This window comes from Paroedura picta, chromosome 3 (genome assembly GCF_049243985.1).
Source record: "Paroedura picta isolate Pp20150507F chromosome 3, Ppicta_v3.0, whole genome shotgun sequence".
Lineage (NCBI taxonomy): Eukaryota > Metazoa > Chordata > Lepidosauria > Squamata > Gekkonidae > Paroedura > Paroedura picta.
In genome coordinates, this window is record NC_135371.1 from 8,164,176 (window position 1) to 8,182,278 (window position 18,103).

Genomic DNA, 18,103 nt, shown 5'->3' on the forward strand with positions numbered 1-18,103 from the left:
AAAATTTAAAGGGCAAAGGGGATAGAATGACACTCACCGCTCCAAGCCGGTCTCCGAGGCACACGACTTTGCTGAACAATTCCGCCTCCATGGCGAGGCAGAACTCCTTAAGGATATCGCCAACCGTAGTGACTCCGAGTCCGAATTGCTGGGCTACTGTCCGGAAGTACTGAGGGGTGGCCAAGTACCACAATGCGGCAGCCACCCTTTTTTCAACTGGAACGGGGCGCCGCATGCCAGTGACTTGCCTCTCCATGCGTCCACGTAGAGCCTCCACGAGTTCAAAAAATGTCCCCCTCGACATCCTGAAGTTGGCAATCCAGTGGTCATCATCCCAGCGAGTCCACACAAAATTCTCCCACCAGTCAGAGGATCGTTCGTCCACCCAGAACTGTCTGGGGAACCGGACCTCTGCCAGTGCTTGCCAGCGTTTCTTGGCCGCCATGGTTACCCTTACAGAACGTCTTCTGCTGCTGGTCAGCGTTCCGGGCACCCGTTCTCGGTACTCCGCGATAGCAGACGTCCGACGCGACAAGGCGGTATTCATGCGCTGGAGCACCGCGAGCATGTAAGCCAGCAATTGAAAAATAAGCCTCTCCATTGCAACGTTGACCTGTGCTGCGGGCAGTAGGCTACGCAAACAAAAGAGTGAGGCCGACCGCGTGTCTGCCCAGGTGCATATAAGCAGGTAACCTGTGGGCGTGTACTGTGGGCGGGGATTAACCAATCAAACATGTCAATGCATCTGGTTCCTAGAAAACAATAGAAAACACGTTCCAAGGGCGCCAATGATCGGACGATAACGCGTTGCTACGGGGTTTCCTGGGTTTTTTAAAAAAAAAGGGGACCCCGACAAGTTCGGCTTTAGGGTCGAGGTCAAAGGTGTGCCTGCAGTTTGATTGACGGGCACGGGAGGCCAGAAGCGCTAAAAAGGGACCTCCTTTGTAGCGATAAGACGGAGAACCGGAAGCCTGTGGGTTACGAAAGTGGCGAGAAGTGAAAGTGCCAAATTCCGCAAAAACCGCAGCTGTGCGTTACGGGCACGGCTAGTTACATTTCGCTACTTGAAGTAGCGCTTTCACAAACGGCAACCAAATAGCAACTTTGAGCTCTGTGCGAAATGGCCCTTGATTTTTCCAGACACCTGCTTGTGTAATTGTTGTATTGAGCTTTCCCAGCCCACAAATATCTTTCTTCAGACACTTCCCACTACACGAGTGGAATCAACCTACATAATCTCGAATGCAAACCAGAAGGTTGACAAGCTACAGGACAATGCAGGACCTTTCATGAAGTTCTGAGACGTGTGGCAAAATCCACCTTTCAAGGAGGATCATATCACTGGACTGATCTGTTCAGCTGATCCTCAACCTTTGGCCTCCTCCAAAAGAAGTCAAAGAAGTCTAAATCTGTTTGGCAAAGTTTTCATTTGAGGAACTAGTTGCCACCTCCCCCAGGAAGAGCATATCTGAATGGCCGGAAGCCAAAAGAAACTGGAAGAGAACCAGGAAGCATTCTGATAAGGGATCATTATAACTTATTAACTAGGGAGAAAAATCTCTGTTTTGTCTGATTATCTATTCATATTGTTTACTGTGCAGTTATGTAACTCTTTTCACCGTCTCTAGCTGAAAGACACTCTTTTCAGTCACTTTGGAAAACTCCTGGTTGGCAGGAAATGGATTGGATAGATCCTCTCTCCATATTTTTCCTCTTTGTCCTTACGATAACTTTTCTTTGGAAAACGGGCACTTTCTGGAATGGCAGCAGCCAGAATGTCCCCCCAGGACCAAGACCTTTCCCGCTTATTGGAAATCTCCACCTCATGGACCTGAAGAAGCCGTACATAACCATGTGCAAGGTAAACATGTGTCATTGTGGCTCCTGTGACAGTCGTAGATTCATGTTTTAGGCTGATCATCTTTGTTGGGCAAAGACAACTGTAGTGGCTTCCCTCCAAGGGCTGGCTACAGTTTGTCAAATAACACATTTGTTTTATTCTTGCTCCTTTCATTCTTTTTGCTGTTTCTGTCTGAAATAAGAGTTTGTCGTATGGGGGAACTATGAGATCCAATGGTGCAGAGGAACAAAGTTTGAGTCCAGTGGAACCTTTGTTGTTGTTGTTAGGTGCAAAGTCGTGTCCAGCCTATCGTGACCTCTTGGACAATGATCCTCCAGGCCTTCCTGTCCTCTACCATTCCCCGGAGTCCATTTAAGTTTGCACCGACTGCTTCAGTGATCCCATCCAGTCACCTCATTCTCTGTCGTCCCCTTCTTCTTTTGCCCTCAATCGCTCCCAGCATTAGGCTCTTCTCCAGGGAGTCCTTCCTTCTCATGAGGTGGCCAAAGTATTTGAGTTTCATCTTCAGGATCTGGCCTTCTAAGGAGCAGGCAGAGCTGATCTCCTCTAGGACTGACCGGTTTGTTCGCCTTGCAGTCCAAGGGACTTGTAAGAGTCTTCTCCAGCACCAGAGTTCAAAAGCCTCAATTCTTTGACGCTCGGGCTTCCTTATGGTCCAACTTTCACAGCCATACATTGCAACTGGGAAGACCATAGCCTTGACTAGACGCACTTTAGTTGGCAGGGTGATGTCTCTGCTTTTTAGGATGCTGTCTAGATTTGCCATAGCTTTCCTCCCCAGGAGCAAGTGTCTTTTAATTTCTTTGCTGCAGTCCCCATCTGCAGTGATCTTGGAGCCCAGGAGAATAAAATCTGTCACTACTTCTATTTCTTCCCCATCTATTTGCCAGGAATTGAGAAGGCCAGATGCCATGATCTTCGTTTTCTTGATGTTGAGTTTCAAGCCAACTTTTGCACTCTTCTCCTTCACACGCATCAACAGGCTCTTTAGTTCCTCTTCGCTTTCTGCCATTAGAGTGGTATCATCTTCATATCTGAGGTTGTTGATATTTCTCCCTGCAATCTTGATCCCAATTTTGACTCATCTAACTCCGCCTTTCTCATGATGTACTCCGCATACAAGTTAAATAGGCAAGGCGACAGTATACAGCCTTGCCGAACTCCTTTCTCAGTTTTGAACCAATCAGTGATTCCATGCCCAGTTCTCACTGTTGCTTCTTGACCTGCATATAGGTTTCTCAAGAGACAGATAAGATGCTCTGGTATTCCCAACTCTTTAAGAACTTGCCACAATTTGTTGTGCTCCACACAATCAAAGGCTTTAGCATTGTCAATGAAGCAGAAGTAGATGTTTTTCTGGTACTCCCTAGCTTTCTCCATGATCCAGCGTATGTTGGCAATTTGATCTCTAGGTCCTCTGACTCTTCGAAATCCTGCCTGTACTTCTGGGAGTTCACGATCCACATTTTATTGGAGCCTAGCTTGTAGGATTTTGAGCATAATTTTGGTAGCATGAGAAATGAGTGCAATGGTGCGGTAGTTTGAACATTCTTTGGTATTGCCCTTCTTTGGGATTGGAATGTAAACTGACCTTTTCCAATCCTGTGGCCATTGTTGAGTTTTCCAGTGGCACCTTTACAACCCACAAATTCACACTTTGTCAGATACAGACGGTATGCAGTCCAGACGGTATGCACACCAAAGCTTATAGAGACTCAGTTTGTCTTAAAGGTGCCACTGCACTCCCATTTTGTTCTGCTTCAGAATCATTGCTGAAGAGGGACATTCGCAGGGCTTTGGCAGGACTGACAGTTTGCTGGTCAAATTTATCCCCCCTCTGATCGCATCCAGAAATGACTACTGCAAAGGCATGGTGGACTTTACCCCAGAGCTATTAGGAAAATAACCCAAGATAAATAGAATTGGCCCAAGGACAGTGCCCCTTTGCTCTTTTAAGGCCAGTCCCCTCTACTGCAGTCCTAATCGGCATTATGGCCTGGCCCACCCAGAATCAAAGTCCGGCTGTCAGGGTCAGAAATGTCCCCTTCCACACAACTGCTTGTTAGCCCATCCCCAGGGTGCCGCCTGCTTCTCTGGAACAGCTGCAGTTCTCCAGTAGAAAACACCGCCCTTTTCGGCCCCCTCCTTCACAGGCTTCCAGAGTTTTTCTCCCACTTCCTCTAAAGAAAGATCCCACTAGGCCCTTTTTTCTTATGCCCCCCCCCTCCCCGATCCTTTTTTATGGGATGGCCGGGCTCCAAAGCCTGGAGACACCCTGCAGGTTGGTGGTAGCGGCGGGGGAACAGAGCAATCGATGCATATTTTTATAATACATAATACGATTCTTAAAGGTTAACGTTTATTTTTGCAGAATTTCAGTAGGGTTGCTTGCTGTTTCCTTTACTGTTTTTCCTATTTTTCACAGATTAAATTCGGTGACGCTTTTATTTATTTTTATTAATTACTTTGATTTTCATTCTGCCCCTCTCAAGCAAGTCGTCTCAGGGCAGTGTAAAACATGCAATCCATGGGCATCAATAATATTTAAATCTGTGTAGGTGTTATGCATACCTAGGGTTGCCAACAGGCCTGGAGAAAAATGTGTTTAAATGGCCAGCTAGAACTTTTCATGATGTGGGAGTAAATAGCATCACTGGTTAGATAAAACTCTATTAAATATAGAGTTGCCATTATGTGTTGGGAATACCTGGAAATTTTGGGGGTTGAGTGGGATTTAGGATGAGTGGGATTTAGGATGAGGAAAGACACCAGTGGAGTATTATGCTACCCTCCAAAGCAGTCATTTTCCCCACAGGAACTGATCTCTGTTGTCTGGAGATGATATGAAAAACCATGGGATTCCCAACTCCTCCCTGGGGACTGGCAGCCTTAATTAAAGGATTTGTTCTCTAGGCCTGTCGGCAATCCCATCCATACTCAACTTGAGGCAGTACAAAAATAATCAAAAATATTGGGCAAAAAGAATTCCAGACTGGTCAAACAATGGGTGTGAAATTGCTCTTTTGGTTCTGTGAGGGGCTGCTTACACCTAATGGCTCAGGATGATGTTTCTGACTTGTTTTCTTGATTTATTTTTCAGCTATCCAGAAAGTACGGCCCTGTGTTCAGCCTTCAGTTGGGATCCCAGAAAATGGTAGTGCTCACAGGATATGAGACTGTAAAGGAGGCTTTGGTGAACCAGGCGGAGGCCTTTGCTGAGAGGCCCTTCATCCCAATATTTGACGATCTTGTGGAGGGTCATGGTAATGTCCCCCCATTCCTAGTGTGGTGCTTAATCGTTTACATGCTCTTCAAGTAAAAGGAGGCTGTATTGTGCTCGGGAACTTTAAAGACATTTGCAGAAGGGACCTTTATTTTACTGTTAAGCACTTTTGAATTGCTTGTGGAGGGACTTCAGCCAGAGAAGCCTTGCTTATTCGTTGCTTTCAGCAGTTTAAGGGGAAAAAATGGCGATTGCGTCTCCGGAAGCTCGGGGGTGAGAGCTAGGGAGGACCATTCTTTCTACCGCTATTTTGAGATCGCACATGTCTTTTTCGGATGTGTTGCAGGTTGTTCTCAGGAGTGAAGTGGTTTTTTTTAGGGGGAATCCACTTTTGACGATTCCCCGAAAAGTGCTACATTGAAGCGATTTTCGCGGGAGTGTTGCAGCAGGAGTGTTTCAGATTTGGTACGACGTCGTGCATAACGTTAAAAAAATAGTGTTACACAATGGTAAGACTTCAGCAACATTAACGCTGTGCGGAATGGACCTATTACCACTACTACTAACTTTCTATAATGCCTCTCCCAATACGGGCTTGGGGTGGTTCACAGCAATGAAGTCACATATCATGATGGTAAAAAAATTAAAATTAAAATCTTATACTAAAATTCAATTTAAAGCACTATCTCTGACCCCTCACCCTTTTACCCCCTCCCCCGATTAGCCCAGACTGGAGATGACAACAATAAACAGGGGAGCTGAGAGAAAGGAGAATGGAGGGACAGCCCTCATCTCAACTGTAGGCCTGGTGGAAGATGGCCAACTTACAGGCCCTGCAGAACTTTGACAGCTCCATCAAGTCTTGGGTCTCAGCAGCAACTCATTCTATCAGTTTGGAACTAGGGGTGAAACGTCCCTGGCTCTGGTCAAGAGCAGGCAATTGTCCTTGAGGCTAGGGGTCATCAGGAAATTGGTGTTTGCATGGCAAGATGCTCTCCAGGGAACATACTGGGAAAGCTGTCATGGGGGGGGGGGAAGTGAAGAGGAAAACAGGAAGGTAATGTTGTCAAGGGGGGAAATCCTGCCCATTACCCCTGACATTAGACTGACCTGGCCTAAACTCGGTACACACTACACCACACCTAGTACAATGTAGTGGTGAAGGGTGTAGGAGTAGTATCTAAGAGATGTGGATTCGAATCCCTGTATGCCATGCCAACTTGTAATCTGGTTTTCATTCAGGCATTATTTTTGCCCGCGGTGAGAACTGGAAAGTGATGCGGCGTTTTACATTAACCACCTTACGGGACTACGGAATGGGCAAGAAGACCATTGAAGACAGGATCATAGAGGAGTGTGGTTTCTTGATAAAGAAGTTTGAATCTTATGGAGGTGAGCTGGGGTTTTCTTTTCTGCTCTATTCCAATGCAAAACAAATTGGTTTTCAATAATATATTGGCAGGGCTTTCCCCCCCAAGGAATTCTAGCAATTGTTGCTTGGGAGCTCTGACAATGTCAGGTATCTCTTACGTCCAAATGTACATCCTCCCAGGTTTTCTGAAGAGCTACAGTAAGCCCTTAAAGAAGAAGAAGAGTTGGTTCTTATATGCCGCTTTTCTCTACGCAAAGGAGTCTCAAAGCAGCTTACAGTCGCTTTCCCTTCCGCTCCCCACAACAGACACACTATCAGGTAGGTGGGGTTGAGAGAGCCTGCTCGGTCAGAACAGCTTTATCAGTGCTGTGGCGAACCCAAGGTCACCCAGCTGGCTGCATGTGGGGGAGCGCGGAATCAAATCCGGCTTGCCAGATTAGAAGTCTGTGCTCCTAACCACTACACCAAGCTGGCTCTGTGTACGCAGGCACTGATCTTTCAACCCTATTTTTTAGTGCATGTTTATGAGAAACCACTGAAAACTCCTGTTTATGAGAAATCACTGAATTATCTGGGTTTTTAGTTTTCGGTTTGTTTGTTTTTTTAAATCCTGGGTTCTAATTAATAAATGGGTTTTGTAGTTTTGTCGGGTTGTCAGGCTGTGTTCTGGTCGTTTTTGCTCCTATTGTTTTGCCTGCATCTGTGGCTGGCATCTTGAGAGGTCTATCAGAGCAAGTAGTGTATCTCTCTGTGTCATGGAAAGATACACAGAGAATGTTTCTGCACTAGGGCTATCATACATATTGGCACTTTTAAAGGGTTAACATTTTTGTCTGCTTCTGCACTAAAATTTGCTTCTTTGGGTGCAGTCCTGAATTGCCCCGCAGCAAAGGAATCCTCAGAAAACCAGTTTTCATTTTTTAAAGCGGGATCTAACAGGGTCTAATTCAGAAGGCCCAATGTGGAAATGTGCGTAATCAAGTTTTTCCCCACCCCCACTGTTTTGAGTTTTTCAGGAATGCCCGTCTTTGTTGCAGTCCTCCCCCCCCCAGAAAAATCTCCCTTTTTATAAAAAGGCGGTGATTGCATTATAAAGCTGTTTCAATTTTTTTTTTAAAGCAGACTTGCAGTCTTTCACAGCAGTATTGTGATGTTATAACCTTATCTGTATAAATACAGTGGTATAAATAAAAGAGTAAGGCTAAGGGGGGTGGGCTCAGTTCGGGCTCAGTTCAGGATAGGAAACAGGGGCCAACGATGGGCCCCATGGCCCCGGACTAACGACAGAGGGGCCAATTGGAAGGCACGAGGCGCTCGTGCAGCACCTCCTGACTGCCCAACATGCCCCCGCGACATGCCAAGTAGGCAGCCGGCTGGGGGAGGCTTCCATGCAGACCTTGGAGCTCCGAATCGTGGGGGATGATGGCCGCCTGGGAGAGGTTTCTGTGAGCGCCATCACCCAACCTACAGACCCTTCACCTTGCCCCCCAACCTCCTTCCCCCCGTCCCCCTTTCAAAGTCCATTTATTTTAAATGGGCTTTGAAGCTAGTAACATCATAACACAGCCGTGTAAGACTGCAAGACTGCTTTCTCAAAATTTAGAAACAGAGTTGTAACGTTATAACCCAGGGTTTTTAAAAAAAATTACTTTTGGGATACTTTGGGGGAGAGGTGGGAAGTAGGCTTGTGCGCTTTGGCTGTTTGAGCCCAAAGCTGCTGTGCCGCAGCACATGGGGGGAGGGGCAATGCCAGCACGCCAGTCTGCGTACACACGCTGGCACAGAGCTCTGCACCTGCATGAGGGCACCAGACATGCGCCACTACCAGAGCTGCCCCCACCCCACCCCACCCCACTGTGTTGCTGGGTGCTTTGGGCTCAATTGGCTGTTTCGGCAGCCGAAGTGTACAAGCCTAGAGGGAAGGTGATAAGGTGCGCAGAATGGTCGGATTAAGGGGCACAATGAAAACTGAGCTGCAAGCAGGGATCATTTTGCAAAAAACACATTTTTAGAAAAGGGGAAGGGAGCAAAGCATGATGGGAGGCTGCATGTTGTGAATTTCAATCTGAGAAATAAGGGGAGGACAGTCGTGCCCGCTCTCTATGAGATCCTAAGCCGGTGATAGTAGAACAAATTTAAGTTTTATTCAAAGTGTAAGCTTTTATGTGTGCAGCGCCCTTCCTCAGACACATGAAAGCTTCAACCTGGGAATTAATTTGTGTTCATCTTGGAGGTATCACTGGATTCAAAGGTTGCTCTGCTGCTTCAGATCCCACGGCTTTCCACCTGATTCTGTCACAGTGGTCATAGTAATGCTCTTCCCAACTGAATGCTCTCTGGTTTCTTTATTCATGTAGGAAAACCGTTTGAGAACACCAAAATCATGAATGCTGCCGTTGCCAATATTATAGTATCACTGTTACTTGCCAAACGATTTGAATACGACGATCCCACATTTCTAAGACTCTTGAGCTTGATCAATGAAAACGTCCGGCTTGCTGCAAGCCCTTCAGTCCAGGTGACTCTTCCATTTTAATACCTGCTAGAGAAGAGTTGGGGTTTGGGGTTGCCAATATCCAAGTCACCATTCCAGAGAATACAAATCAGTTCCTTTGGAGAAAAGGGCTGCTTTGGAGGATGGACTTTATGGTATTGCACCCTGTGAAGTGCACTCTGTTCCCAAATCCTCCTCCCCCGCCCCAAATCTCCAGGAATTTTTAAACCTGGGGCCTTCTTGCACGCCTTCAAAATAGCACAATGGTTGCTAATTGAAAACGCTACTGATTTGCAATAACGCACAACGTCGTTGACAATCTGCAACACTCCTGAAACCGATCCGCAAAAAGCGCTTTGTTGTAGCGCTTTCAGGGGAATCCCAAAAAGTGGATTCACCCTCCGGAAAGCGATACACTCTTGCAACCAATCTGCAACACTAGCGATAAAGACCTGTGCGTTAACATTGTTGCGGTTTCTTCGAAGTCCCTCCTCCTGAGCCTGTCCTCCAAACTTCCGGCGAACTGTTCGCCATTTTTTTTTTCTCGGACCGAGCGGGGATAAACGCACCAGCGAGCCTCTTTCTGTTTAGAGGCTTCCCCGGCTTCAGTCCCTCCCCTTTAGTCACTAAGCACAAACCACAGAAAAGCACGTTTGCAGAAGTATTTTCCCTTTATTTTTTAAACATTCATTCAGCCGAAAATCGGGCCGTGAGAGGGGGGGGGTTTACACTCGGAGGAAGCGTGGCAACGATCAAACGATCAAACGATCAAACGATCAAACGACAGCTCAAACACACCAGGCAGCTGTATGGGTCTCTTCGTTGCAACGAATCTACACAGATTCGTTGCTATGGGTCTGTTTTTTTTTTTTTAAACCTTTCTTAAAGGGAAAGGGGCTGTTTGGGAGCATGCTAACGGCTGCCCATTGGCTGCTTGACGGCCAGGGGCGGGACGAGCTTGGCAATAGCGCTTCCTTTCTAGCGATTTCTGCCGAGACCGGAAGCCTGTGGGAAACGCTACAAACCGCAACTGGATTCCACTACAAAGGCAGGTATGCATAACGACGAATTCCACTACTTTAAATGGCGATTTTTCATTCAGTGACCAATTTGCAACAAAGATCCCGGTGCGAAAAGCCCCCTAGTATTAATCCTAGTTCTGGTGTTCAGAGGGATTTTCTATGACTCTGGTGATTCTTTGTAGACCACGAGCCAAGATATTGAAGTAAAAACACTTTCCTTTGTTGCCTGAGAAATGTTGCTAATCATTGTATTGCTCATCTTTTATCTTTCCCCCAGCTGTATAACATGTTTCCTCGTCTGGGCTTCCTTTTGGGAGCTCGTAAGAAAGTCCTGAATAACAGAGATGAACTCTTCGTCTTCATAAAGGCCACCTTCATAGAACACCTGAAGGACCTGGATGCCAATGACCAAAGAAGCTTGATTGATTCATTCCTTATCCGGCAGCATGAGGTAACGCCACCCTTTAAATAAATATATTAGTAGCTGCAGGTGAACATGTTTTAAATATACCCTTTGCACTTGAATGAGTGGCTCATTGGCTCATCTAGCTTTGATAAAGAACTTCCCATCAAACTACCAGAGATTTCCTTATTTTCAGCAGGTGCTGAGATATGACAGGAACTGTTACATGTTACTCATGGGTAAAAAGGGGGACAGGGAATGCCAGGAGAAAACCTCATGTAATCTGCACTCCTCCTTTCTACCAGCTTGGTGTAGACAGCTAGCTTGATGTAGTGGGTAAAGGCAGCGGCTAATCTAGAGAACTGGGTTTGATTCCCCACTTCTCCTCCACATGCAGCCAGTTGGTTGACCTTGGGCCAGTCACAATTTTCTCAGAGCTCTCTCAACGCCATCTATTTCAGAGGTTGTCTGTTGTGGAGAGAGGAGGGGTGGGTCATTGTAAGCTGCTTTGAGACTCCATCTGGTAGTGAAAAGCAGGGCATAGAATGAAGCTCTTCTTCATCCTTTAATTTCTTAATCTTCCCCTGCTCTTTCCTTTCCCCTTCCCAGGGTCCTTCTCATTTCCTCACTGCAAGCAATGCTACCAAGTGGGCGTGTACACAGCTATGTTTCCCAATCGTATTCTGCACAATCGCACCACTTCTGGGGTTTCTTGAAGCCTGAAGAATCTTTCAGGGGATTCTTAACAATAAAAAAGTTGAGAAAGGATGATTTAGAGAGGGACTGGTACATTGCAAATCCAACATAAAAGCCACCTTTTATTGGTCCTAATAAAATGTATTATGTGGCTTTTGGTTTGGGGGTTTCTTTTGGATCAGTCTGATTACCCACAACTGTTTTCTGCTACTGCATATCTCAGAGATCTGTTTCCTTTATCACTCCTCTCTATTCCCGTCAATGCTGTGAAGTTCTCTCTTGCAGGTCAAAGTAATCATTTGATTCTAATCATGACTTCATTTTTATCCTTGTAGGAGAAGAACACGGCAAATGGCTTTTTCCATAATGAGAACCTGACTGCCCTGGTGGCCAACTTATTCGGTGCTGGCACAGAGACCACCTCGACGACACTCCGCTGGGCCCTCCTTTTAATGATGAAGTACCCCGAAATCCAGAGTCAGTTGGTTTCCGCTGTCTTGAGACTGATGTGCTATAGTTTCTGGACAGTTATTATATGCAGTAGGGGTTTGGAACAGAGTGGCAACAGAAGGCAATTGAAAATAAAATCCACCAGTGTCATAATGCTTTTGTATAAATCCAAGGTGCAGCCTCGTTTTGACCATGGTGTACCATTCTAGTCAGTGCACCTCCAAAAAGACATTGCTGCCTTGGGAAAAGTGCAGGAAAGAGCAAATAAAATGAGAAAGGGGATGGAAGATAAATTCTTCTCTTCTGAAGAATAGTTTTAAAAGTTAGGGTTCTTTAGCTTGGAGAGCCAATGACTGAGGGGTCACATTGAGGTTTAGAAAACTGTGCATGAGACAAAGACGGGAGAGGAAGAAGTATTTTCCAGTGATATGATAGAAACTATGAGGAGTTTGTGAGACTTTGGTGTAAACTGCACAGAGCTTTTATTCCAACCCCAGATCGATTCAGTCCCTGCCCTCTAAAAAGAATGCGATTTCCGTTTGGACTTTGGGCAATTTAAATTTTCCTTCTGTAGCAAGAAGGATTGATCCGGAGTGACCCTACCTTTATTGTGAGATATCTTAGAGTGCTTTTAATCCTCAATATCCGGATTGGGAAAGAAAGCTCCGTGGTAGAGAACCTCTGATAGGCTACACCTGGTCATGTGACACACTTGCCTTAAAGGAGAAGCAATTTCTCTCAACCTCTCTCGGTCCTGGATTTTTCCTCCCTCCTCTGCCTTTTTCGATCCTCTCCCCTCCCCTCCAAGAAAAGAAAGAGGCTCCCTGCTTGGCTCTCCCCCCCCCCTTCAAGAAAAGAAAGAAATAGGCTTGGCTCACCCCCCCCCCTTTCTGAGCCTCCCTAACCACGTGCATAAGACTCCTGTTTCAATGGGGGGGGGAGAGGAAGACCCGAGTTCAAAGCGATCTGAATTCAACAGGATTGACAATGGAATAAAGAAAGTAAGTGCAGACTCTGCCCTTGATTATAAGTGTATACTGGTTAAAGGTATGGTATTTTCCTGATGAAAATGTCAAACTCCTTGTTTGAATGATCTCTTCTGAAGTATAAGAACACTTAAAGGTGTGTTTCAACACCTTGCCATTGGCATTGTTTTTAGGAAGGTTTAATGGTATACCATGCTATAATAGTTTCTGTAGGTATGCAACTGACCAAATTATTCCATAGATCATATTCTTTTGGATTGTCCAGAATTTCCAGATTTGAGAGGTGCATTGATTTTTCCTTAGCTTACGGCAGGGATCTCCCACCAAGGGGTCCATGGACCCGTGCCCCAGCAGAACACAGGACCTCTAGAGAGGATTCATGGCATTTCCCCTCCATCCTTGATAGAATTGGCCACAAGCTAGGGTACCAGCCCCTGCTTCCATTGCTTCCCCTCCCCCTCCCAAGCATGGGTGAGTTCTCTTTGTTTCTGCACCTGGGAGGGGAGGAGCCCACACACCTACTCTCACCTTAAACTGCATCCTGAACCTCCCCACTTCAGTCTTCCTCGAGCCTCCCTGTTAACATGGGCGGTGATGTCACTTGTGGGGGGCATGACCAGATGACATCACTTCCGGGGCTCATCAGAGCCTAGACAAAAGGATGAGAAAGGCTGACTTAAGCCAAGTCTTCTTGCTTACAAAGAAAGAAATGAAGACAAGTAAGTAATGTTGAGTGTGGCTAAATTTTTGGTAACTATAGCAAAATCAAATTGTAGCTCAGATTGTGTATCTTATGTTTCCAGTTCAGTGTTCAGCCGTTTGTACATTATGCCTCTAGTTGTGAAAACAATAATTAAGAAGATATATCTATTATGTATTTATAGAAAGGTTTGTATCTTCCCTTATTGAGGGAGTTGGCTTGAAACTGAAGTTTATAATTGTGAAAAGAAATGTTTTATTTTTCTCAGAAAAAGTCCAAGAAGAAATTGCACAGGTAGTGGGATCTGCTCAGCCACGGACTGAACACCGCGCAAAAATGCCGTACACGGATGCCGTAATCCATGAGATTCAGAGGTTTGGTAACATTGTTCCTACAAACTTGCCACACGCAACCACGGTGGATGTCACTCTTAAAGGCTACTTCATTCCCAAGGTGATCAGTCTGTCTTCAATGCATTATGACCTTGGCTAAGTTGATTCTGGCATGGTTTTTCATTCATTCATCAGAAGATCCTCATTGCAAATACTTTGCAGAATTAAGGCTGTGGAAAGCCAGCCCTGAAGAGGCACGTTGGACCTCAACAAGGGCCAGGGCTTTTTCAGTCCTGGTTCCCACCTGGTAGAATGAGCTCCCCAAAGAGATCAGGGCTCTGCCTGAACTTCCACAGTTCCGCAGGGCCGGAAAAAGGGAGCTCCTCCACCAGGCATTTGCTTAAGGCCGACTGACTCAAAACATCTACAGGTCCCACCCCCCCCCCCTCAGACTGAGAGGTTGAACCTACCGAGGGATTGTCAATGTTATTGTTTGTTGAAATGTTGTTCTAGTTTGTATTGTTTTCTATTATATTGATATTGTTCTATGTAAATGTTCTGCAGTATATTATATAAACCGGCCAGAGCCGTAGGGAAGGGTGGCACAAAATGAATGAATTAATGAATGAATTAGCTAAATCCGATTGGTTTCAGTGGAAGAGACAAGTGAAAGTTAATTCCACCTGCTCAAAAATGATACCCTGCTCAGCACTCAGTTAGTTGGCAGTTGTGCAAGGATACTGAAATGTGTTAATGTCAAATACGATTTTAACATGTAATCCTTATCCATGGTTCCTCTATATTTTTCTGAAACAGCTTGGGGGGGTGGGACGTGTCTGGCTGTCCAAGTTGGAATAGGGCCAATCAGGGCCACGTTCCTCTCAGACACACCAGAGACCGAGAGAGACACACAGAGCCCTGCCAGACCGAAAACGAGCCTTCATGCCCTCTTATCACTCCTGCTGCGAGGGAGGCACAGAGAGAGCTGCCCCAACCTACTTACAGCGACACAGAGACCGTTTATGCACTGGGAACTTTACCGCCCCAGCTCCCATGCAGGAGCACTAATCAGGGGCAGATGCGGTGCACCAGGCCAAAAGCTCCCCTGTGTGGATGCAGGAAGAGGTGGGCCAACCTGCCACGACTGAAACTCCAGTCTGCAGCCCAGCATGAAACCTCCAGTGCATAAACGGTCAGAGAGAGCCGCCCCTGCTGCGACGGAGGCAGAGAGAGACAAATAGAAAGAGCTGCTCCAAACTGCACACCAGCCCCCCTTCCTTCCTTCCTTCCTTCCTTCCTTCCTTCCTTCCTTCCTTCCTTCCTTCCTTCCTTCCTTCCTTCCTTCCTTCCTTCCTTCCTTCCTTCCTTAGAATGAGCCTTAATCACCTGCTATGCCTCCCGCTGCGAGGCACACTGAGACACACAGTGAGAGGCGGAGAGAGACACACGGAGAAAGATAGAATCAAAGAATCATAGAATCATAGAGTTGGAAGGGGGCATACAGGCCATCTAGTCCAACCCCCTGCTCAACGCAGGATCAGCCCAGAGCATCCTAAAGCATCCAAGAAAAGTGTGCATCCAACCTTTGCCTTAAGACTGCCAGTGAGGGGGAGCTTTTTGGTTGAAATTATGTGCGCATGAACGCAGCAAGATGTGGTTAGTTCATGCCAAAATATTTTAAAACCTTTCTGTGCTCTTCATCAAAGTGAAATCATTACCCTGTTTTCCTTGCACTTGAGATCACACACAGGTCAAGACTGGCTGGTGTAGTGGTTAAGAGCAGAGGCCTCTAATCTGGCAAGCCAGGTTTGGTTCCCCAGTCCTCTGCCACATGCAACCAGCTGAGTGACCTTGGACAAGTCACAGTTCTCTCAGAGCTCTCTCACCCCCACTTACCTCAAAAGATTACAGTTATGGAAAGAGGAATGGAAGGTGATTGGAAGCTGCATTGGGACTCCTTTGGGTAGTAAGAAGTGGGATATGAAGCCGACTCTTCTTCAGTATGTGGGCCTGTTATTTTTATTCTTTGAAGGGTCATCTACTTACCTAAAAGCATTGCTGGCTTATTAATTTTCTTCATTCCAGTCCAGTCGCTCCTTCGAGACCAACAAGATTTTTAGGGTATAAGCTTTGGAGAGTAGGAATTTCCTTTTGTCAGGGCGCTTTGACTCTTGAAAGCTTGTATCAAGAAATTCTTGTTCGTTTCTGTGTTGCCCTTGGTCTTGAATTTAGCTTTCCTAGTGCAGTCTCGCTTCCAGAGTAATGTTCATCCCCCCTCCCAATCCAAAATAACCCATTGCTTTGTCTTTGCAGGGGACTTACATCGTCCCATTACTGAGCTCTGTGCTGCAAGATGAAACTCAGTGGGAGAAACCACTTAAATTCTACCCGGAGCACTTTCTGGACTCAGATGGAAAATTTGTAAAGAGAGATGCATTCATGCCTTTCTCTGCAGGTATCTACATCGGTCACCTTATTTAATGGCTGAGGTGTCTAAATTCTAAGTACATTGACTTTGAAGAACGCATCACAGCTGGCCATTTCTCATTGTGCAGAACCAAAATGTTTGCCCTTCTCATTTAGCACTACAACAATTCTCTGAGCACCATATGCTAAGTCTCACTGGGAGTTCATCATTCTTTTACAAATAGTGTCCTCTTTCAGGAACAATAATTATTTTAACAAAGTCTGAATCCAGGGGCACCGCTACAGCCAACAAAATTTTATTCTCGGTATGAGCTTTTGTGTGCATGTACCCTTCCTCAGATACAATGGAATGGAAATGAGCAGTCCATACATTGTGGGGAGAAGGTGAGCTATAAATTAGCTTACAGGATAATGAAAATGATTTATTGGTTCAAAAACCAAACAGGAATAACAAGCTTTGGTTATATGGCTACCATTGGTTTTGGTTTAGTTCTGCAGAGAGGGAGGGGGGAAAACATAGTGAAGGATATAAACTGGTCAGAGTTGGAGATTGATGGGCAGATGTATCCTTAATTGTGGAACGCTGAGAGTAATCAACTGAGACCCTGCCATTACGCTCCATCTGCCTCCCCTCAGACATGGAGGTGACTTTACAGCATCTTCTTCTGTGAAGTCTGTAGAGTTATTTTCTCTCTTGCCAGACCAGAGAAATATATTCCAACCTACCTTTCCAAATTACATTACATTCTCCTAATCATTATATAAAATTATAACTACTAGTCTAATCTATTATTTCATATAAGAAATAAAATAAAGAGGACTTGGCAACAATACAGATGTAAGGGCTGAATGCCGTTAGCACATGTAGTGAGATAAGAAACCAATATCTCTGTTAAGACCTGCTTTATAAAACCTTATAAAGAAATTCATTAAATTGGACTTCCTTCTCCATTATTACAGGTCGAAGAATGTGTGCAGGAGAAAGCCTTGCTAAAATGGAGCTCTTCTTGTTCTTTACAAGCCTTCTCCAAAAATTCACTTTCCAGCAGGCCCCTGGAATGTCTAAAGAGGACCTGAACTTTGCAACATTGGTTGCGTTAACAGCCCTTCCAGTACCTTACAAGTGCTGTGCTTTGTCACGTTCGTAATGTTCGACTCTGTCTTGCTTAGTTCTCCAGTGTGCTTCCTTAGTCTTTTCTGCAGCTTCTTGCCTGGTGAAGACCTTTCATGGCAGTAGCCTCAGAAGATTCATCTTCATAGGGTTAGATTCAGACAGTTTTTCCCGTCAGTCTGGCTCTGGATTTCCCTTCTTGCTGCAGTCTCAATTCTATGTGGGTTTTGTCCATGGAGGTCTCGTGATCTCCAGCATAGACTCTGGGGCAGTCACTATTGACCCCTTTATCACCAGTGGGAAACCTGGTTGGATCCAACCCATCGTCATGAGCTCTGAGACACGGCTGAACTTGAAATTTGGAAATTATCATGACTTGAGATTTGGACTTTCGGTTTTGTTTGACTTGATGTACATAATAATAATGATAATGATGATAATGCTTATAATAGCCCTGATTTTTCTAATCCACCTTCCCATGAGCCTCAGAGCAGGTAACATCTGTTTATAAAGCTGTCATAAATAGCATTAAAATTTATAAAACAGACTTGGAAAAATCATTAACAATACTGTCTGCTGTTTTTTTTTTTTGTATTCACACATTAAAAATGTCTTTGAATCAACACAGCAACCAAGTGGAGCTTAACCATCATTTACTTTAGTGCAACAGAAAATGAATACATTAAACTTTATGAAACGAAAAAACTGCTTCAAAAATCACTTATGCCACTGGATTTGCTCACCTGCTATTCTGATTCTGGTACCTCTTTGAGAAGACATATTGCTTTAATAGTCTGATCATTATAATAATAGAAGATCACAGCTCATTGAATGAGTCAGCAGAACAAAGCTGTCCTGCAAATTAAGCATACTCTTTTGTCCGTGTGCCCCCCCCCCAGATTTTGTGTTGCATTTTTTGTGTGAATTCAATGGAAAAGATTGAATTTTAAAAAATTAGTGGGCCCTTTAAAGCATCCCCAGTTGAAGAGGGATGTATACAAACCGGAGTGTGTCCAGAGGAGAACA

General features: G+C 45.3%; 1 protein-coding gene across 1 annotated transcript; it reads left to right on the plus strand.

Annotated features, from left to right (window-relative positions):
- The first annotated feature begins 1,586 nt into the window (after positions 1-1,586).
- Positions 1,587-17,644, plus strand: LOC143834312 (cytochrome P450 2K4-like). Its single transcript, XM_077331033.1, has 9 exons — positions 1,587-1,861; positions 4,962-5,124; positions 6,327-6,476; positions 8,814-8,974; positions 10,250-10,423; positions 11,407-11,548; positions 13,476-13,660; positions 15,853-15,994; positions 16,927-17,644. The coding sequence occupies exons 1-9, from the start codon at positions 1,679-1,681 to the stop codon at positions 17,112-17,114; spliced, it is 1,488 nt and encodes a 495-aa protein (XP_077187148.1). The 5' UTR covers positions 1,587-1,678; the 3' UTR covers positions 17,115-17,644.
- The last annotated feature ends 459 nt before the right edge of the window (positions 17,645-18,103 follow it).